The sequence below is a fragment of the Lathamus discolor genome, chromosome 10 (assembly GCF_037157495.1).
Source record: "Lathamus discolor isolate bLatDis1 chromosome 10, bLatDis1.hap1, whole genome shotgun sequence".
Taxonomy (NCBI): Eukaryota; Metazoa; Chordata; class Aves; order Psittaciformes; family Psittacidae; genus Lathamus; species Lathamus discolor.
In genome coordinates this window covers 14,149,579-14,171,741 of record NC_088893.1, presented here as the reverse complement: position 1 = coordinate 14,171,741, position 22,163 = coordinate 14,149,579, and the positions used below count along the sequence as shown (strand labels likewise).

Sequence of the window (22,163 nt, the reverse complement as noted above, 5' to 3'; positions counted from 1 at the left end):
TGAATGGAGGTATGTGGCCTTGCTGTAGATCCAGCATAACCGATAGGAGAAGGCTTTTTGCTCGGCTCTTACTGTAAGTCCAGTTGGGAGTGGTGAACTTTGTTCATTCCCAACCACAATGTGCATTTACATTCTGGTTTTTAAAATGTTATTTATCCTCTGGTCATCTTGGCATCGGAACCACTGCTGACTTCCTACCAAGGCCTTAAGTCTCCATGCTGCTGGCTTTGTCATTCCCTGGCTTGCCCTGTACGCAGGAGCTCAGGGAAAGAGGCGGTGCTGCCATGGCTGTACCCGCTGGGCTCTTTCACGGTGATAATGCTGTCTAGGTAGAGCTTTGCATGGGTAAGAAGTCATGTTCTGGGCTTGGGTAAAGCTCTGGGTACTCTGTGGATGTGGTTTCTGACGTGGCCAGCTCTGCATGTCCCTTTCTTTGCTTGAGACCATCCTTCAGTTCCAAACTCACTCTGCCAGGTCCAGGTCCTTGTTAGTGATCTCTGGGTGGAGTTGGGAGACTTACCTCTTTGCATTGAAACAACTGGCTAATCTGAATATCTAGTAGCAAATGATACAGCTACATGACTTGAGCGGGTCAGAGGAGAGGTAAAAGAAGGGCTTTGAAAAAGTTAATGCAGTGCTGTGAGAACTTAAAGTGGCTACTTGTGTATTTAGGCAACAGTAATTGGTGACCAGAACAAATGGGAACTGAATTTGGCCTTGAATAAATCAATTACCAGACTGTTGGGAGAGTTCTGGGTCAGGGTCGGTCTGGATTGATTGGCTGGAAGGGGAAATGGGTGTGCAGATGGGGTAAAAACTGGCACTAAGCGTGTGGTGAAAATAGGTTTGCTGATGGCAATCCTCATACTGCACAAGATACACCTCTTTTTTTTCAGGAAGGGTTGTGGAAAGGGTGGTCAAGTGGCAACATGTTTCTAAGCACAGGTTCATCCTGTAATTGCAGGTTCCCCGAAGATCCTCCTCACTGAGCTTTTCTGTATCACAGGATGCGTTGTGCTGTGGTCTGGGGGGCTTCTGTGGGCTGATTATGTGTGGATTGCTTTTTCTGAGCAAATTAGTGTGTGATGGGTTGGTTTCAGCTCTTCTGTTTCAGGTATTGCACTGGGTTGGTGGTGCTGGTTGAGTTGCTGGAGCCATGCTTAGCAAGTCATCCAGCCCAGCATTGGTGTGACACTCAATCAAGAGCTCTTCCTGCAGCATTAGAGCTACGTGTGCTGGGGATATTCTGCTGTGACAAGCAAGGAGCAGGAGGAAGGGCTGTGAACTGGCTGATCTAATACCTGTATTATCAGTGGTTTACCTTCAGTGTCCTTCTGGAGCAAAGCTGACTTAGGAGCAGCAGCGTGCCTCGACACTTCCGTGTACTGCAGCACTGTACGGGCTTCAGCACTCTGGTTGTGATTTTATTTCTCTTCTTTTGGGTTTGAGTCATCCTGTTCCTTTACAGGTCAGAAGGGCTGGTAGACATCTCTGTTGTGGATAGCTTGGGGCTGACCATCTGTGGGAGATGATCATGATGGATGCTCTGGCATAACAGGTCAGGTGGAAGCCTCCATTTGCTTTAGGAATGGCCAACAGAGGTGGTTGTTGGTGTGACTGAGGTGTTGATGCTGTTCAGTGTGGTTCTGGTGACACTCAGAAGTGACACAGGAGCCCTTGATGTGGAAAATGGCACTCTGGTTCTCTCCAGAGCACATGTGGCACAATGCCCTGGCGGGTGCAGCTTGCCTTAACCTGTGCTCCCCGGAAGCATGTTCGCTTCCTGCCAGGCTCCACTTGAAGTGGCTGGGAGCAGGTCTGCAGCTTGCTGCTTTAGCAGGAGGAGCTGGCCCATGACCTGGCCACATGCCTGCAGGTGCTTCTCTCCATTTCTTACTCCCCAGAGTGGCCCAGGAAAAGCATCCCAGCTCCAGAAGGAATGTGCTGGAGGAAAAGCATGTCTTGTGCCCTATAGCATTACTTGTTTGGTCTCCAGCAGGCTCTGCAGAGGTCCCTTGGTGACGATGAGTGCAATAGCCAGAGGGGGCAATAGGGAGAAACAGGGGCTCGCATGGGGCTTGTGAACCTCACGTGTCCTTGACACACACGCTGGAGCTGAACTGTGATTGGGAAGGCACACGGAGGGACGGAAATGTGCTGCGTGTCCTTCCCACTTCATTCCCCGGAGGGGCTGTGTAATCCCTTGAGGGGCTGCACACGTGTGGGAGCCTGGTGCTGCTCCACTCTTCCCTTCCCAGGTATGGGGGTACAGCCTTGGGGGGGCCAGAGGGAGGGAGCGAGCAGAGTCCATCCCCTGCACACTGCTGAGCACGTTTTTCCAGCTGAGCGGCAGTGTGTGCTGAGCTCCTGCAGAGTGACTCTGCAGTCTGCAGGGCATGGCTGCGTGCTGGAAGGGATCTGCCAGCAGGAGGGAGGGTGCAGGGGGCTGCTTATCTCTTCTCCTTTCCTGGCAGTCACTTGAGTTTCTTGACTTGCCTGCCGGATGCACATGTGGAGGGAACAGAGGGGTTTCAGGGCTGGGTAAGTTAGGTTGTAAGTAAGTCTGAAACACAGAGAGAAAGAGGTGAGGTTTTTTCCTGACTAAATATGTGGGAAAACAAGTATGAAATTGGAAAAACCACAAAAATGAGGAAAGGGTAGAGTTTTGTTGATGGGAAAGTAAGACAAAAGGTGTGTGGGGAGACTGGTGTTTTACCTGCCTGGTAACTCAAGTGCTGCCAGAAAGTGGGTACATCACTAAATACTTAGTCTCTAAGCAGATTATTTGTAGTGTATTTTCAGCTTTCACACTAAATCACTCTGCTATTATTATTCTTCGTTGTTTTATAACTCTGCTTTTGAAAGCTGCTGGTCAGTGATGTAGATGAGTGATTCTCAATTTACCAAATGTTAGTTACCAGTGTATCTGCTTTGTGCACTTACGGATGATGGAGATAGTGATGGAATGAAATAGCGAGAATAAGCAACACTCAGTGTGATAAGCCAACATTCATTTCACTTCATACAGGAAATTAATTTCTTCAGATTCTCCAAGGTCAGAGCTTCCATTTTTTGTATTAAATGTTGGAAGAGAAGCAGAGTTTATTCCTGCAGGGCACTTAGGATGCTCACTACAGTAATTTTATATCTTTACTGTAGCCCTTCCAAATCATCACAGAGTCCACATAGCTCAGGAGCGATGTCTCTGTCAGCTATCCCAGCCTCACAAAACAAGCCTGCTGAAAATAATACGCTTGACTGTAATAAATAGCAATGCTCTTGGCTTCATGTAGCGCACAAAGAGAAGTGTAAAGGAGTGACTGAAGCACTTCACTACCTGTGTACCTCCAGACGGGCTCGTGTTGACAAGTCAGATACAAGGTTCTGCAAGGAGGCAAGTAAAGGTAAAAGTGAAGAATTAAGTGTAGAGTGACACCAGTATGTGTGACGCTGACCGTAGCAGCAGATACTGAAATATGGAGAAATGCATCCCCAAATTGTTCTTGGGAGTGAACTGAGTGAAACAGAACTGGTAGGATGTTTGCGCACGAGATCCCACCCAGCAAGACAGAAATGCTGCGAATCATGGAGGTGACTCCACCACGTGCTCAGATGACAAAGCATGAGGCTTTGCTGGCCGTAATAACATTAAATTTCACTTCCCATCTCCCAGCTAAACCTTGAGAGCTGGGGGGAATACCTAATATAATCTAACACATCTTCCGAGTGCACAGAAATCCTCTGCCATTGCAGAGGGTCTTGCACCAAGCTTAGCAAAAGGGGGACTGATTTGTTTTGGCTTCCCAATCCTAGGAACTCTTGTAGCACCCCTGTTTCTCGTTGGAGAATGACAGATGGGACACTCGTGTGCCGAGCAGGGAGTTTGCAGTAGGTGACCCATGTTTTTAAAATGAAAAACTATTAAGTACAACTGAGGATGATTTGGAAGAGATGTGGCAGATGACAGACAGACAGCCCTCCTAACTTGAGATGGAGCTGAAAACTGAGTTGGTGTAGTTATCAGCAGAGAAGTGGAACCAAGCAAGGATGGAGTTTGGAGAATGACTGGAAAAGCTGTGTGTTTGAAACCAACCAGATAACCTGGACCAGAGCAGGGGAACATCTCAGACTGTGAGTCTGATGATTTCTAATTCTTTTAAGGGATTTAATTATGTTGTCTTCACTGTGCTGCTTTGTGTATCCTACAGATCCCCTGCTTGGCCTGCTGCCTGCAGCCCTGAGGTGAAGAACACTTTGCAGTTTTCAGTTCCTGGGGTTTTCACAGGGATTTATGGCATCCCTGCCTAACATTACAGGGCAAACCCTTGATCCTGCTGCTTTTGAGGAGGTGGGGGAGATCCTCTTTCATGGAGAGGCTGGATTTCTGGCTACAGCAATGGAGAAGGATCTGTCCTGCCTATTGCTTATTGAGCTGTCCTTAAGCAAAGCTTTGCTCTGGTGTTTGAGCCTGCCTGCCCTTGATGTGCATGTGTTGCAGCACGGTGTGTGATAGCCCTGTGAGAAGGAAATGCCATCCTGTATTGGTTTCTGTAGCGTGGGATCCAGTTGGCTTCTGGGCCGCACCAAAATGGTTCCTGGATTTCAACAAGAGTCTCCAAACCACGTTAATTTTGCTGGATCATGCCTGAAATTTTCTTGCTCGTTCAATATCCAGTAGCTTAAAGGAGGGTGAATGTGATCATTGGGCCCAGACTCATGTAAAGATCGGCCTTCTGGAAGGCTGGAGGCTTCCAGCAGTGTCACTTCAGAGTTACTGCTGATTAAAGGATGTGAGAGGCAGAGTGGCTTCATGGGAACAGCAATCAAGCTCTTTTAAGGTGCCTTGTACTTTCTCTGCAGCTTTTTGTTGGGTGTGTGAATAGGAGTGTCAGGACTCATGCTTGGAGCGACAGCGCTTTGCTGCTTCTCTGTTTCAGAGGTGGGGGGAGAAGGGGTTAATAGGAGGAAACAACCAGTGTTTGTTCTCTCCAGTGCAAGCACTGATAAGTGGATGGGAGAAAAAACAGCAGTGACCTTAGAGTTATTCCTTGTGTGCCTGCGCATACGCGAGTGTTGGATTTACAGGACTGTTTGGAGAGCACTCGTATTTTCTGGTCAGGCTGACCAGATGCATTCCCCAGAACCCTATCAGCATCTCTGGTGCTTGGACAAGAGACCTGGGCCCTCTTGCAAGTGGATCTCAGAAAGGTGCTTTTGTTGGGTGCAGCATTGGTCCCACTGGTGAGTGCATATTCAAGCCTGAGTCACAGCTGCGTTTGCCCCCCTTCTATCCAGAAGAGAGCAAACGTCAGCATTAAGGTACTGCTGTAGTTCAGTGTGTGTGGTGTGAAGTTAACCCTAGGAGCTATCTCACACAGATAATGCTTTGATTTTGGAGTAGGTGTTCCTCTTGCAACTTGGTGATGCTGGAAGTCCTCATCCCTTTTCGAGTACATGAAGTTAGCAGGGGCACCCCAGCTGAACTTCACCAAAACCACAGTTGTTCATACACTGAAAACCTATTTCAGGCATTTGTTTCCACATGGTTTGTGGGAAATTTGTGTTGGAGCTCACACTGGCTGCAGCTCTTCAGCCAGTGCACACGACCAGGGTGTCTGAGGAGGAACCAAGCCTCTCCTCCAGGTGGAGAGCAGAAAATCACTTACCCCGGGGTCCAGTGGTCTGGGTACCCTTGCAGAGAAACTGATTTGGGAGCTGATAATGCTTCTGTGGCTTTTTATCTTTTTCTTGCACTGACCTTATTGGTGTCTTAGGACCTAACCATACCAGGTTAGGGTAGATACATCAGCTTCAAGCTTCAGCTTCTCTTTGAGGAGGTAAAAATACTTCTTATTATAGTAGCTGTTAAGAGGCGTGAGAGGTTTTTGCCCAGACCTGGCAGTTTAGGGGGAGTTGGGAAAGATCTGGGTGGCCCAGAGCTGGACCCTCCCTGAGCCTGCTCAGCAGGTAACGAAGGAGGGGAGCAGGAAGCAAGCAAGATCTCATGAGGTATTTAATTGTTCATGCTAATCCTTGGGGTTTGGGGTTTCTTGCTTTGCTGCTTTTTCCTAGCAGACCTTGCCCCCTTCTCTGCTGAGCATTGCTTTGAAGGGGCTTGTCAAAGAGAGGTAAAGAGACACAGAGACAAAGGTAACTGTCTCAGGAACCTGTGTGGCACTGGCTTGGCCTCAGAGGGGGAGCCAGGGGATGGGTATTTGAGCTGAAACGTTGCCCTGGGGCAGAGAAGAGATTCAAGCAGCACTGGTATCTTTGCAGCAGACGCTGGACTCTGTAATTTGGACCTTTTCCCCGCCTATGCTGTTTGCGCTGGGAGGATTGCCATCATAGCCAGAGGAGCAGAACTAAATCATCCCTGCTGGGCAGCAGGTCGGGTTAGAGGAGAGATCCCCATCGATCCTGCATCCACCAGTGCTTCCCTTCCCTGTCCCTCTCCTGGGCAGCCAGCACGGTCTTTGAGCCACTGCAACCAGGCTCTGGTCGTGTCTCTGACACTGAGTCCCCGCGTGACCTTGGAGAGGTCATTTTTGTGCTGACGTCCGAGTCTTTTGTCTGCAGAATGTGAAGGATGATTCAGTTACAACTTCAGGACGAATCAGCTGGCGTCCTCCCCCAGCAGCTGAGGAGCCTGCTGTCATGTGTGCCAGTGCATGCGGAGGGGCAGCCCTTGCTCAGCACACCGGTGCGGTGGTACCAGTCAGTGTGCTTTCGTGCCTGGTAGGTGACATAAAGCTCACTGAGGTGGTTTCACCCCACAGATTGGAGAGCAGAAGGGTAATTGCAGGTAGGGGGGAGCAGTGGGGTGCAAGGAGCTGGTTCCTCTGGCCTGGCCATGCTCGGCAGTTATGCGTGTGGGTTGCTCTAATAACGAGTCAGCACTTCTCTTGCGTCAGGGCTGATGAGCTGCTCTTCAGCTGCTGCCTCTCAGGCCCGGAGAGGAAGAAGCAGTGTCTGTGATGGAAAAGGGGTGCTGCTGGCAGGGTGGTGGCGATCCCTTCTCAGCAGGGAGAAGGCGGGCTTCCTGTGAGGATGTTGGGATTTGGCACTGGAGTATGGCTGGTGGAGGAGCTGGGCTGGCAGTGTGCTTCTGCAGTGGAAGGGAGGTGTAGGCTCATAAATGGGGTGGCCTTTCTGGACCTGTCCCAGATACCTGGATAGCAGTGGTGGCCAGATAGCCCCTTGGGAAGGGGGTATGTGTGGATGCATCAGCTTTTCTCTTTAAATGCCCCATTTTAGCATATGGCTCCTCCTGTGTATAAAAATACCACCAGGCAAAAACTGGGATTCTGTATCCATCACCTACAATAAGGACAAGTGCCCTCAATTTAGTTATGTCTCCTGGGCTTTTTGTGCAGCAACTCTGGGTATTGCTGTGCCACATCTGCACCCTTATGTGGCTGTCCTGAAGGGGATGCTCTGCACCCATCCCAACATCCTGCCTGCTGCAGTACACAGCCTTGACCTCCTCCTGCTCATTCCTTCCTCCACCCCCATTTGCTGATAACAGGGAGATTTGTGAGACGTGTGTTTTCCGCTGGGATGTTGTAGGTTGTATGGATAATGCACAGAGCTGAGGAGGGTGGTAAAGGGCTTGGGAAATACTTGGCTTGGCAGAGGCTGGTGTTAAATGAAGAGCTCACTGGTTCCTGTGGCAATTCTAATACCTCTATTCAGACACCATCTTTTTTGGTTTTGAGCCTATACTGAAAAGCAAAGTGTCTGCATGCAAGAAGAGAAAGGAAATGTAAGACTATAGTGTTCAAATTTTATGGGTCTTACTTGCCTGCATTGCCATATTATTACTGCTTGCTCTTTCCCATTTGGCTGTCTGGGGCTAGCTTGTATTGGCCCAGTGGGACAGGCTAGATTCAGCTGAAGCATTGTCATCCTCGGCAGCATCTGGCCTGTATCAGGATACCTGACATCGGGGTGCCATGGGGGGAAAAGCGGTGTGTGTGGTAGGAGGAATCTGTGGGACTGATGCGGTTTCTGTTTTCCACGTTGGGACTTCACTTGAGCAAAAGCCCAGCCTGGTCTCTGTGCCTGGGTCCTTCATGTTTGATTTTTAACCTCAGGCCTGCAGTGTGCTAGACAGGCTCCTTGGAGAGCAGCCTTTGCTCTGCGGGCCACATGCGTTTCTGCCTCATTCCTTACCGTGGTTTTCTTAGGAAAGGAAAGATCTGCCTGATTTAGGCTCCTCTTGGGCACCTCAGGTGCTGTTCTCAGTTGGCAGGCTAATTTCTAGTCTCTTGTGCTTGCAAGGGAAGGAGGTGTCCCAGAGGGTTGTGCCTTGCAGTCCCTGACCAGCCCTGCCTCATATGTGTTCTCTCAGCAGCCCTGTTTTTGAGACGGGCAAGTCCTGCAGACATTGCTTTGTGCTTGTTGTCAGCAGTGGGGAAAGCTGCCTGCAAGCCCAGTACTCTGGTTCTCTGCTCTGGAGAGCTTGGAGTCAAAGCTGCATTAATCATAGGTGCGATGAGTTGGACAAGCTCAATATCTTCCAAACAAGAGGGCTGAGGACTGGAGGCAAGTGTCCTTCCTTGACAAGAGCTGCACTGGCAAACCCTGGAGGCGAATGTGAGCAGTGTGACATGACCTGGCTGTGCTGCATGGTCCTTGCGTTCTACTGCTCTAAGCCACTAAAGAGTTTCCACTGCTTTTCTAGTGAATGTGGTGGCAAATGTGCTATCATTTTATTGTGGCGGAGCTCGAGAGAAGCCAGGTGAACCTTGCTGTGCATTTGAAGAGCTGGTTGGGAAGCTAGCAGGGATGTGAACTTGAGAACTGCTCCTGGTGGGGTATAGCAAGGGTATGATTGCCAAGACCTATAGTTCTTGGCTGACACAAAGGAATTCCTTTTGTCAGTCACTATTATTTTTACTCGATTTTGGGGTTTTTGGTAATAGCTGATTCAGGTAGCTGACCCAGACAGGTGAGGTATCAGTGCTTCCACCCTGTTCGTCTGTGGAGAAGCTGGGCAGGAGTTGCCCAAGTAGGGAAATGCAGAAATTGCCCCATTGTTCAGGACCTGTTAGATCCGAGTACAGGGTGTTCGTACTCACTGTTGTAGAAGGTTGACCTCTTCAGCATCCATCACAGAAATACAGGGTGTTTAGGTGCACTCAGGTGATACGCTGGTGGAGGATTGCAGTAGAACATGCAGTCTGCACAGGATCCAGACTGGTGCTTGGATGCTTTTCTGCATGTGTTTGATTTTCCCTGGGATCACACCTTCAGCATGGCCACAGACTATAACCGTATATAATGGGAGAGGGAGTTCTGATTACTTTTGTGTGTGTCCCTTTGCTTCTGCTGCTCATAGGTGGGATCCCTGCCTGAGGATGTTTTGGACACGGTGCACTGCCAAAGATAGAGAAATCAGAGTTATTTTGGTAGAGGCGTATTTCTGCTGTTGCTGCATTGGCTGAGCCGAGGCCAGAGAGCACTGCCCTGTCCAAGGGGTAGGCCTTGCTGCAACTCTTGTGACTTTCCAGATGAATGTGTGTTTTGGGCAGCTGATAAGCCTGAGCCAGGGGCCTGCCCCTGTCCCAGGAGGACCTTGCCTTGCTGGCAGCCTCCCTTCCCCTCCTCTTCCAAGTTTCTTGAAGAAAACATAGTGTATTGCTCTCCCAGAAGTGCTGTTTTCATAGCTTCTGGGAGAGCCTTTACCAACAGTTTCTCCATATACGATGCCCTGTGTGCTCCTCTGAAGAAGGAATCTGTTCCTTTCTTAAAAGAATCTGATCCTTCCCAGCTACTTCATAAAAATATTCCCAGCAATAAATAGGGCCCATCAGGAGAAGAACCCATGTCTCTAACTGGAAATAACTTGGGGGAGTGAAAAGGTTGAGTAATCTGTTTCAGGATCCGCTCTAGACTCCAGCAATGGGCTGTGCTTGCTGGTAGAGCCACCTGAGATGGGATGGGGAAGGTGCTCCCTGGGGTGATGTACTGAGGAGCAGGGCATCCATTTGGGCGATTCTCTGGTATAGGAGGTGCATTGGAGCTGGGCACAGCTGTTGATGTCCCTTGCGGCTGCAAAAACCAAGAACCATCAGGAAAATGCTCGTTTTGCTTTTACTTTGGCTGCCACCTCTGCTCCCTGGCTGGTCACCGTGGTAGATACTGTCTGTGCAGCTTTCCATTTGATAATGCTGCCGGGGGAGCATGGGGGTGGCACCAGGTAGCTCATTGTGTGGATATTTGTATATCTTGGTGAGCTTTTTGTTGCCCACTGCTGTCTGTTAGAAGCCAACATAGAAGGTTATTTATAAGAGCAATACATCCAGGTAAACACAGCCTCCTTCAGAATCTTCTCCCAACAAGTGGTTGAATTGAGGTGGGTTCCAAGCTGGATTGTTGTTTAACTTGGGATACTAAGAAAATACTTCCTCTGTTTAGCTAAAGCAAACAAATCAAGGAAGGAGGGACCTTTTAAATGATTCACACTCCAGCTGCAACCAGGACTGATTTTTTTCTCTCTTTTTCTTTCTCTTTTACAGATATATTCCCAGCTGACGGCCAGTCTGGTATGTATTAATTGCAAATGGAGCTCTTCAAACCTCCTTCTCCCCTGCACTTCTTTTCCTGCAGAGTCAGCGCTGTCCAGATTTAGAAGACTGCTACAGGAAAATGCAACCGACAGTAACTGGAAAAAACAAACCCAGAAAACCCAACCTTCCTCAAAAAAAAAAAACCCCAAACCAAGAAAGTCCCTCTAATATTTGGCCATTCTTGTGGGCAGTGACATGGTTTATGCCTTCCCACAGCGATTGACTACAACTGCTGTAAGGTTACTGCCCTTCCGTGCATTGCAGTGTGGCAAGTTTGGGTGTCCAGGATTAAAGAGCTTCAGAACTTGTCAGTCTTAATCATCACACACAACTGGAAACATTGATGTATCAAGATGCAGATGGAACTCAGAATTGCTACTGTTTGTATGTTTGTTATGTACAGCTTGACGTGTCCATGAATCTGAAGAAGTATGTTTGAATCTGCAATACTTTGAAAAGATGCAGACTTCCCCTTTGGCTTGTTCAGTCTGTGTGTTGCTGCTGAGCATCACTGTTAATGACAACTGAGATACACACTGCATTGCCATTAGTGCAGGACAGGAACTTCCTGGGCTCAGTAGTGTGTGCAGCCTGGCTAGGAGGGACGCTGCAGAAACGGATTGGTGCCCTATGTAGAGCAAGGAGGCTACACTCGATGGAGGTCCCAAATTAGGGGTATAGTTTTTAAAAGCAGGTATTGGTGATCTCAGTTTCTTGCCTTTCCCAAATTGCTGGAAGCATTTCATTCAGGTGGGTGTTGTTGATGTGCCAAGACTGAAAGACAGGTTTGTTTTACCCAGTGATGCCAAGATCAGTCAGTAAGATCCTGTTGTCTCAAACCTGCAGTGCCTGGTGGGGTTGTCCCAGAGCAAAAGATCTGGGAGTGGAGGTCAGTGCTTGGCTTGGACACATCGCTGTGTCCACCTCCTACCTGCATCTGTGGCTTTGCATGGAGCCACATTTCCCCAGCTCACATGATAGTGTGAGGATAAATCGCTGCTGATTGTGGAGTATTGCGTGGTTGGGATTTGGAGGTATGGAAATAGGTTCTGTTGTCTTAAAGCTGATTTCAGTAAAAATAAGTCCCTGTTTGTGAACAATCTGATGTAACATCCGAGACAGTGTAGTTTGGCTTCGTGAACTGAACAGAGGGCTTAAAGCTGTGTGTATGTATGTGTTTCCAGAGCTCTAGCTAGCTAACAAGGCCATGGTGCATAACTGGGTGCACTGGAGTGTTAACAGAAAATGCCTGTGTTAGAGGAGTAACCCCAGTAGTAACCCAGCCCATTCATAAGTCATGATTTTCTTGCTTTCAGAGCATGTGTGTGAGTGAAATACTAAGACTGGTTTTGAAGAAGCAAAGGTACATTCCCATGGGTCCAGTTCACAGCAGGCTTTTCTCCACCCTGTTGAAGCTCTGCGTTCATTGGGTGTTGGGTTTTGTCTGCCTGTGCTTCAGACTCTTGAGGTGTCCTTTGGTTGGCACAACTCCATCCTCTGCTTTCCAGCTGGTTGGGGACCATCACTGCCTCCAGGGTGGGGCATGAGTGTGTGTTTGCAGCAGATAATAGCGTTTCAGTGAGTGCATGTTGCATGTCAGTAGTGTTGCACAAAACATTACCTACGAAGCCTGGTTTAGGAGGTTTTTTGACAATTCTGTATTTTTAAGGAGATAAGTGAAAGCTTAAACAGGATTCCTTTAATGTTCGCTTCACAGGACACTGCAGAGTCCTTTCTTACGCCTTCTCCAGAAAAGCTAGTGCCATGCTTTTTCTTTTCAGCTTATCTGGAAGCCTCGTATCTCAAAACACAGCGAAGTGTGAAGGCAGCAGGCAAAGGTAGCAGCCTTGCCTGGAGCATACCTGCCCCGGGCATCAGAGTTGTGCACTCCTGAGGCTGTTGGCATTGACTCCCTCACCTCCCTTTCATTGCTGAGGTTGTTTAATGAGTTGATTTGCTCATGTCTGTTTCTGCAAATCCACAGGACTCCCATATCTATGTCTGTGCCTACTTTTTAAGGTTAGTCTTGTATAGCCAGGTGGGTCTGTGTGGCTGGTTTTGCCTCTTGGTGAGGAGTCCATTGTCCTGCCCAAGGAAGTGGTTAGCTTAGTGACTGAGGATGCTGAGCTGTGGTAACAGAGTTGGGACTTGTATGCATAGGTGGGGAGCCTGAGCCAAAACTCAGCCATTTTGTAGGCACAGTGGCTATTGCATGCCCCAGAGCATGTTCCTGCTTGTTTAGTGTATGGATGCTGGAGGCGTTCTGCCCTCAGCCTGGTGTCACGAGCCAGTGCTGTGGAGGTGGAAGGGCACCAATGTTTGCATCCCAGTTACCTAACAGTGTTTGGAAGTAAAGCTGCTCTCAGAGAGGCGTCTTGACTTCCCTTCTGTCTAGCGCAGCAGTTCCTTGGTCCTCTCCCACATCCAGCACTGTGGTGGCAGAGGGAGGGATGGACTCTTTGACAGAGGAGGGCACATCTCCACCTGGACCTGTGCACACGTGTTGGACCTGAACATTAACCCCTCTGCAAGGCTGCTCATGCTCTCCTGATGCTCTTTGCTTTCCAGGACTTGCTGCCACATGGTGTGCTCAAGTTTGCTGCCTGCAATTTAGGGAGATACTTTGCTTGCTTTAAATGGATCTCCTGATAGCCTCAGGTGCCATTCCTGTGCCCTCCTGGTATCCTGCTCTGCAGCCAGCCCTCCTCAGTGGTGGAAGATCTCAGCCTTTTTTAGCCTCACCTCTCAAGGGGCTGCCTCTGGGCAGTTTAATGGCTTTTCTCTGTGCATCTGTAGCACTGCTGTGCTCTTGTTGAAGTGCAGAGACCAGAGCTAACTGCAGGGTGCCACTGTGGATGCGCTGGTGTTCCATGGAGCAGCAAGTGATGCTCTTTTTTTTGGAGAATTGTCAGCAGCGGCCAAGGTCTTGAGTTATAAATGCCACTTTGAATGGAACGCTCTGAAGTTTTCCATACAGAGATGTGGGTGATGCTCCCACTGCAAGGAAGCCGTTTTTAAACTTTTTTGTAAAGAAAAGGGAGATGGATCTTTAAATTAGGAGAGAAAGTGCCATGTGGCACTCCTGTAGCTGGGTACTCCTGACTCCTTTGGAAAGGCTCGCTCTGATTAGGGTGTTTTTACTGTTTCATGCTGTGTATTGAGGCAGGGGAGGCAGCCACCTACACCACAGGAATTAGCTGGGTTGGAGAGAGTGGTTTATGCAGCAGGATCCATGTGATTGTGCACCCAGGAAGGAAGCTGGCAGCGTTTGTTGTATCCAGGTTACTTAGCAAAATCTTGAATTTCACTGGGTCTGCCTTAAAGTGGGCAGCGTAAGTGATGATGCTGTATCTTGTGCTTGGAGAGCATGTCCTGAAATCGGCTCAGCTGAGGTATGGTGATGCTTAGGTAGCAGAAAAGGAGCCTTTCTGCCTGCTCTCAGAGATTGTGAGGGGTTTTGGCTCCAGTGCGGCTGTCACTGGATTCACCAGCAGGAGGAGGCCCTCATACCTGTGCTTAGTTTATTCAATCCAGGTAGTTACGGACTGCAGGCTTTCTTCTGCTCCTATATTGAGACACGCTGCTTAACAGGTGACCTGCATCTGGCCTCCCTAAATTCCTGGGAATGTTTGCAACACCAAATCACTATTGCTTTCCCCTGTCCCAAGAGATGGAGCTGGGTTTCTGCCTGCTGCTGCTCAGTCTCTTTGCATTATACAGTCGTGGAGGCAGGTTTGCAGCTGACCTGGTGCAGGATTCAAGGGTGAGGTGTAGCTGTCACTTTGCCAGTGGCCTTCGCACAGGGGACACACTGGCCCTGCAGAGATCCCTCTGCAGAAGGAGCCCAAGTCAGGAACAGGAATCACGTTGGGAAGAACTAGAAATGATGTTATTTAAATCACATTACATTTCTAGAAGCCTGGCCTCTGTCGTCTTTGAGGTGCCAGGTTTTCCAGAAGCACATTTGCACCTTTGCCTTGTACAACCCTTTTCCCCTCCCCTGGCACAGGCAGCAGAAGCTGTGCAGACTTCTAGACAGTGCGAATGCTCAGCAGGAGGGACTCGTGGCAGGCGCTTGGCTCTCGATTCCTGTCTCTTCAATGTGAAGTATTTACAGTGAGACGAACCAGATGCTTCCCAGGAAGGGTTTGTCAGCTTCCAAGTCCCCAGATGCAGCTGCAGAAGAGTCTGACGGCCATTAAAGGGATCACAGCATTGGCTTCGGCTGCGACGTGGTGCCCTCTTCTCACTGGTGCTGTGAGCACCACCAGTTGTGCTGTCTCATCGGCTGCAGTGGGATGCGGGTGGAGAGCACCCCTCTGCTGATGACAAGAGATTAATGATGTCTGGTCCTCAGGCTCATTTTTTTTTATTCTTCTCCTTTGAAGCTGTTCCACTGCAGTGAGAGGGGGAGTGGGTGGTGCTCTTGGCTTTTGTTGCTGCACACTTTCGCTTCTAGGACCATCTCTGCAGCAGAGGCATGTGTGTGACCACTGCATGGCTGCCTTTGCTCCCTCTCCATTCTCAGCGTGGCCGTGTCTGTCTCATTTGCCCAGACACACTGTGGAGAGAGGGGTGAGCTGATCCAGGCGAGGCAAACTCCCATCCACAGCCGCGAGCATGCAGAGGCCAGCAGCCGAAGCATCACTGCTGAATGCTGCTCCTCAGCTGGTCACACTGGTCAGGTTCCCAGTGTCCCTCCCACTTTCAAGATAAGGTCCAGGACCTTGGGCTGGGGCCTATTTGTTGCTCTTGGTGCCTGTCAGCTTTTGCTGCTGACAAGGTGACCTGCTGTGCAGCACTAAGGATGAAGATCCCCCTGGCCCAGGCTGCATGCTAGCGTGTTCCCCCTTGGGCAGCCCATGTGTGTGCACGCACACTGAACTCCCACTGTGCCGGGTGTTCCAATCTCAGTCCTGGCTGGATGAGGGACTTCCTGGGTGCCATGGAGGTAGGATCTGTGTAGGTGGCAGATCAGCTCCTCCAAGTGGGGGGGTAAGGGAGGGACAAGCTCGCTAGGTCATCGTTTTTCCTACTAAATATAGTTGCCCGTGCTTTCATAAGGCTGGGATTTCTGGAACACGTGACTGCCTTATCCCTCTGGCCCACAGTCGGTCAGAGTAGGGGATCGTGTGTCTGAATGGGTAGTAATTAGCTGTTAACTAGCTTTTCATTAGAGCCTGGCAGAGCAGGCAGAGCCCTGCAGCAGAGGTGAGCAGGAACAGAGGAAACTGGTCCCTCCTGGAGGGTGGACACCCCCCTTTAATTTGCAAAGCAGTTGCCCCCAGAGGTGAGTGGATTGGGTTCTGCTGTGTTTTCTAAGGAGTCTCAATCATGCCATGCCTTGTGTGTCTGTCCTTGCTGTCCTGGAGTTCTGTTCCCTCCCTCTTCCCCACCACTGCTTTTCTGTTTTGTAGGTCATGAACTACCAGCTGGTCCCTGAGCTGCCTTGGTTGGAGTAGAGCCTGACTCTCCAGCTCCTCCACGCTTTGGCATGCCCTGAGCCCCTGCAGCCTTGCCTGCGGTGCCCTCCTCTCCCAGTGCCGAGGTGTCCTTGCTCTGCTTTGTTACCCTGAGCAGCAGCTGGATCAACTCATGCCTTTCCTCAGGCCTCCATAATGGACTGACTTGGTGTTTGCCCAGGAATGCTGCTGCCTTTTCCAGCCCTGAGCCATTTAACCCGATGGAGCATTTTTAGGAGGCTAAAAGGCTTTTTCTCTCTTCCATGAATGCAGAGGAATTGCTGGCTAAATTCTCTGCTGGCTGGAGACTTGTCTGCACTGGACAAGCTGACTCAGGCGCTGGTGCTGGTGTAGCCTCTCGTGCAGGGTGGTGGGATGATGGGTGCCTTTCCTTAGAAAACTGGGGGTTGGTGGTTCCTGTGCCTCTTCATTCCGCATGAGCCCAGCGTCTCTGGGACTGATGTGGTGGAATGAGCATGGATCGTGTGTCAAAAGTTTCCTAGAAACCCTCTTCAGGGAAGAGCCTGGCTTGAAAAGGCAGTGGGAAGATGTCACTCACCCTAGAGAGAGTTCATTTGCTACCTTTAATAGTAGTTCTCTGTGCCAGGAAGAATCCGCAGTGCCTTTGCTGCCACTGTTAACATTAGAAATGTCTCAGCACCTGTGCGTCTTAGCCACAAGTTGAAGGGTTTGTGTCTTGGACTGGGAGGCTGCAAAGAGGACAGTTGTGCATCTTTGGTAAGTCCAGACCTTTCTTGTTCCTCATTCTTGACAGTAAGTCAGACCCTGCAGATAACTTGTGTGTGCAGAGCTAAATGCATTTGGAAAGCAGTACTGTTCATCAGCTCCCTGCGAGCAGGGCTGTTAGATGTGGTACCCCTGCGTGCTCGAAAGGCCTGTGCTGCCTGTGCTGTGCTGTCAGCAAAGAGACAGGCTCTGCAAGAGTCTCGAGCTGATTTACCCCTCCCTGCTCCGGGGCTGTCTCAGGACTATCAGCTGAGGGATGTGAGGGCTTGAAGAGCTGGGAACATCACTCATGTGCCCACACTGTAGCCTGTGACGGTGCCTGACACGCGCGGTATTGAACCTGCGTGTACCCCGACCTCTTCCCATGCAGTTTTCCAGGGCAGACTCTGGAGCCTGCGAGGACACCCAGGTGGGAGGGAGCGTTCCTCATGCTCTCTGTGGAGCTGTCAGATGCCCTTTTTGAAGTTATTTTTAGCGGGTGATCTTTGCAGCAGTTGCAGAGCTTACATTGCAGAGCAGTGTAGGCAGCTCCCTGCTTCCTCTGCTGTTACAGTAGGGCTTGGAAGGTGGAGCTGTCTGATGAGCTGCAGAAAAATGGCTTGGAAGGCTTTGAGCCGTGGTGTCTGCAGCTTGTCTCTTGCTCCTGCTGAACAAGCTTCCCACGTGCTTTACAAGCCTGAATCCCACTCAGCCATGCGGCTTAGATCTTCCTCTTGGTCCTGACCTTGCCCATTCTTGAACGTGCAGGAAACTTGTGGTGTTACAGAGGTGTTTCAAATACCTTTATTACCTTTGTGAGCAGGGCCAGGCCTTGGGCTGCCAGTGGGGAGCCACCAGACTGCATCCAGCATGTGGTGTGGTTCTTCAGTCCCCAGCAGTGGCTGGGCCCCTGTTGTGGACACGCTGACTCCTTTACGCTGGAAGATGTCCTTGTGATAACATCCCCTTTAAAGCTGTTGGAGAACTCTATCCAGTGCTCCCTTGATCTCCCTCTTCATGCACCTCCAGCTACAGCTATGATTTGGCAAGATGTAGAGCTGTAAACCGAGAGGAGGTGCAGTCTGTGTGCTTGGTTTGCCCTGATCCTTGCTGGGGTTTATGTGCCTTAGGATGTCTTCAGTAAAATGTGAGCATGCCAAGCAGTCACTGCTGTAAATCCCAGGCTCGTGCATGGAGCTGCAGAGACAAGCATTTCCCATCTCAGTCTGGCATCAGTTCTCGCATGTGGCTGAAGCTGGTGCTGGGAGCAGCTCCTTGGAGGCAGGCAGAGGTGGAAGATGCTACTTGGTCTCTGGGGGTATCAGCACCTCTCTGCATGCAGGGCTGCTACCTGCAGAGACTGAATTCCCCTCTTGTTTGCCTGTGCCTGCCGACACCTTCGCAATAAGGATGTGCTGCCACTGCTGCCGTCTTGCTGATGAAGAACCTCGGGTACAGCAGCCACGGGAGGCTGCTGGTGGGAGGGGGAATGCTGTTGTTGGCTTACAGGTCACATCTGGTCTGCACGACTGACTCTGCAAATGTCTCTGGAGAAGGTGTAGTGTTGGTGGGCATGAAGCTCGCCAGCTGTGTCCTCTGATGGCTCAGGCAGGCTGAAATGCCGAGTCATGGAGTGTGAATGCATAGGAAGTGATGAGTGCCACAGGAGAGCCTCTGAATCAGTGTCTTGTGTCTGCTGCTGTGTGGGTCAGGCTGCCCTGTTGGACAGCTTGCTTGAGGCAGGGTTGGTGCCCTGAGTTTCCCATGGTGGCACGGTGGGGATGCGCCTTTGTGCAGCAATTTTGCATTGGGGTCCCCTCTGAGACCAGCAAGGGGATTGTTGCAGCTCTGGCTGCCTGCTGCGTCCCTCTTTCTTACAGGAATTGCTTTGCAGGTTGGTGCTGTCCCATCATTTCTGTCCTGTGTGTTGTACCCCAGGAGGGACCCTCCTGCCCTCCTGGAAAGACTCTAGCTGCCTCCAGGGAAACGGCTAATTCCCAGGTTGATGTTCTCTGCCTGGACAGTGAGTGTGTATATGTGATTGTGAGCAAGTAATAGTCCTCTTCTGTGTAAGCTGTCTGATGGTTTCTGTCTCCTCTCACAAGCTGTCATACCTGGGTGTCTATTGTTTCTCAGGAGGCTAATGCAGTAACTTTTCCTTGCTGTATCACTTTGACTGGGACAGTATTCCCCTTGCAACCCGCCCAGACTGCTCAGGACTCAGCTCACCCTTGCCTGAGCTGCATTTGCTCTTTCTCACCTAAAGACCTTGAAGAAGCGTTGTCAGAGTGGGTGTCCATCATATTGGTTATGTACTGTGATCCTCCTGTGTGCTGGGACTGTCCCATGGAGCACGGGAAGGAGAAGGGATCACTCAAGACTGTTGGGTAGTGAAGTGGATCCCACTGGACTGCAGGGTACATGTCCAGCTGTCCCACACAGCACCCTTGGGATCTGGGAATACCAGTTCAGCTGTACCATTCCCAGCAGGACACACGGAGCGTGTGCCCTGCCTAAGCCTCTCCAGCACAAAGTTCGGGCTCTTGGCTCCAGAATGGCCTTCATCGGCACTTTGTCCTGTGGGCTGCAGTGGCTTGTGTGGGGAAGGAGGGCTCTGCTGTGTCAGGGGCAGAGCTGGAGCTGAGCACCCTGCATTCCTGCTGGGAACCTGGGCTGCCCTCTGAGGCTGTCCCAGCTGGTGCTGTGGTCCTCTGAGCCCTTGCCTATGTTGTGATACTCCAGGAGCAGGCCCTACAGCTTTCTTACAGAGGTGCAGGTATTCCTGCAGTATAATGCCAGCCCTGCAGATTTATTCCTCCTCTTCATCTGCCTTCTCTACAAACCCATTAGAAGCTGCATTAGGTACAAGAAGAGGCAGGGAAACAGGCTGGCATCACTGGGTTTGATTTTCCCAGGTGAGGTAGTAGATAAGTCTCCTGGGCCAAGCTCAGTGGTCCTACAGCACGTGTCCATCTCAGCGTAAGGGGATAACACATTTAGGTGTGGAGCTGCTGTCACCCTGTCTGGTCCTTGTGCAGCAGCTCTTTTCCTTCCAGGTATGAGGTGTTGGCTCACTTGGTCACCCCTTTGAGCTTCCTGCCTGGAGGGCTGCTGTGCTGTGCTGGAAGGGAAGCACAAGGTGTCTGCACAGCATCGCCCGCCCTGCTTGTTGCTCACTGGGGAGCGAGCATCAAAAGCCAAGGAATGCTCCTGCTGTGCCCTGGCCATGGGAGGGGTTTGGCTGCAGTGCTGGCATGGGGCCGTGTTGCTCCCACCTCTGCCTCATCCCCTTGGTTGCTAAGAAATAATCTCGTGGCTGGGCAACCCCACGGGCAAAGGATCTGGTTCTGGCTGCAGGCAGCAGATCAAAACCTGCTTTTCTGTTCTGGCTGTGCCCAGCAGCTGCTCTGTGGCTGCAGGCAAAGCTGCTTCTTCCCTGTCCGCTGTTCCCTTGCCAGCCTCACACCACTAAAGCCCTGGCTCCTGCTGTAGCTGTTTTGTCTGTCCTCTTGCACAGAAGGGCTCTGTTTTTGAGGGGAGGGCAGTCAGGCAGTGTTAGTGCAACTGAAAGTTGCACCAAACAGATTCCAGAGGAGGTTTGTGAGATGCCAGGAGGTCTGGGACATCTGTGAGCAACTTTTAAGGGCTCAGCTATCAGCCAGGGCAGTATCTAGCATCCTTCACTAGCACTCTTTGTCCAAGCTACTGGAGGGGGGTGAGCATCACCTACTTGATTCCTATTGCCCAAGTTGATGCAGTGATGAAGGCCAGTGGGGTTTGGAACACAAGATGTGTTCCTATCATTGTAGGAAAGTTTTTGAGCACCTAGATTAGCCCAAATGTGTTTTGGGTTTGGTTTGTTAAACACTTGGGTTTGCTTGAGTCTCTGCAAGGGAACAGGAAGAGCGGTTTTGGGTTTGATGTCCAGGAGCTTGGGGGCCCTTGGTTAGGCTGGTGTTCCCTGGAGGGTGCCAGGCACGCTCAGCTTCTGCCTGCCATGGCTTTTGGCTCTGTGTGTCTGTGTCCATAGCACAGTCACACCCTCAGCCTCCCGCCTTGCTCTGAGCGCTCTCCACCATGACTTGCAGATCCTGACTCCATCCACGCTGCTGAGAAGTGCCTCAGCCCCTGCCGTGGCGCTGGCCTGGCCTCTCTCCCTGGAGCAGCCTCCCTGCCAGGCTGCAGCCCTCTGCTTTGCTTTGTGTTTTGTCTTCTGCAGCGCTCTGCAGATGCTAATGAGTCTTCTCAGCACCTCGGCTAGATAAGGGATCCCTGCTCCTATCTTGCAGATAAGGAAAGCAGCAGAACTTGTTCCAAACAATCTCATTCCTCCCTCACAAAGACATGGAGTCTGTGGCACCCACCCCTGCAGCCTGTGTGTGCCTCTTTCACGAGGGGTTGTGAGGGGTCCTCTCTTTGCCTGGACCCCCAAAAGAACATCGATGGCCGTGAGGCTTCTAAACTGAAAGCAGCTGGAGAAAACGGCTGGATGCCATTGATGTGAAGGCTGGGGCGGCAGTGTGGAGGGAGCAGGCCCTGGGGGGGGATGCTTGCAATGAGCTCTGCTCTCCCCCAGCCTTAAGATGGGTGCCTGATCAGCCTGCAGAGCAAGTTCAGTTCTCCTTCCCTGCGGTGCCAGCATGTCAGTGCTGCAGGAGCGGGGAGAGTGCTCCGTACCTGTGGAAAAGCGGGCTGGCCGTGGGTTTGTGCTGTAGCACTGGATGCCTTTTGAAGCTATATTTAGTCGGTGACATCTGTGGGTGTTGAGTGGAGGATTTTAGGGGCTGTTTGGAAAGCGCTCGCTCTTCCTACGCTAACAGGGAAGTTTAAAAGCCTCGTGGCAAGCTTTGTGCTGTGGAGCTGGGATTCTCAATGAGGTGCACATGGAATAAGTGAGGGACACATGGGACTGATGCTGCTTGTGGGGAGAGGCTCTCTGGGGAAAGGAGATGATTCAGGGACCTATCTGAGGGCTTTGGTGTCTCCTGGGGGTGGAATCCCCATTTGGGAACCTTGGGGAAGGGGAGCGCACGTGGCTCTGTCCTGCCATGGCTGACTCTGCCTTGCTGACACTTCAAAGCCTGCAGCTCTGAGCAAGGCTGGGCTGGCAGGATGAATCACAGGTTTCCAGGCTAGCAAGGGGCCGGTTTTGATCATCTAGGCAAAGTTGTCCTTCCTTACACAGGAGATCAAAGCCACCTTTGAGTGAGTCTGGGTAGGTTGTTCAGGGTGTTTCCTGGGACATCCCCACATAGCCTCTGCCATCCCTCAGGGCTCTTCACCTTCCTCCCACCCTCACCCCTCACGCCAGTCCTGGGTGCTTGTCTTCTGAACCAGTGGAGTCAGCAGAAATGCCCCTCAAGGCAGGGGCGAGCAGGCTCTCCTCTCCCTGTTGTAGAGCAGA

At 50.9% G+C, this 22,163-nt stretch overlaps 1 protein-coding gene across 3 annotated transcripts in view; it reads left to right on the top strand.

Annotated features, from left to right (window-relative positions):
• Nucleotides 1-22,163, top strand: part of LARP1 (La ribonucleoprotein 1, translational regulator) — a 40,117-nt gene that overhangs the window by 5,340 nt on the left and 12,614 nt on the right. For all 3 annotated transcript variants that reach the window (XM_065690912.1, XM_065690911.1, XM_065690910.1), the window contains exon 2: nt 10,521-10,547. In XM_065690912.1, the coding sequence (XP_065546984.1) occupies nt 10,521-10,547 (27 nt within the window). The remainder of the gene's footprint in view (nt 1-10,520; nt 10,548-22,163) is intronic.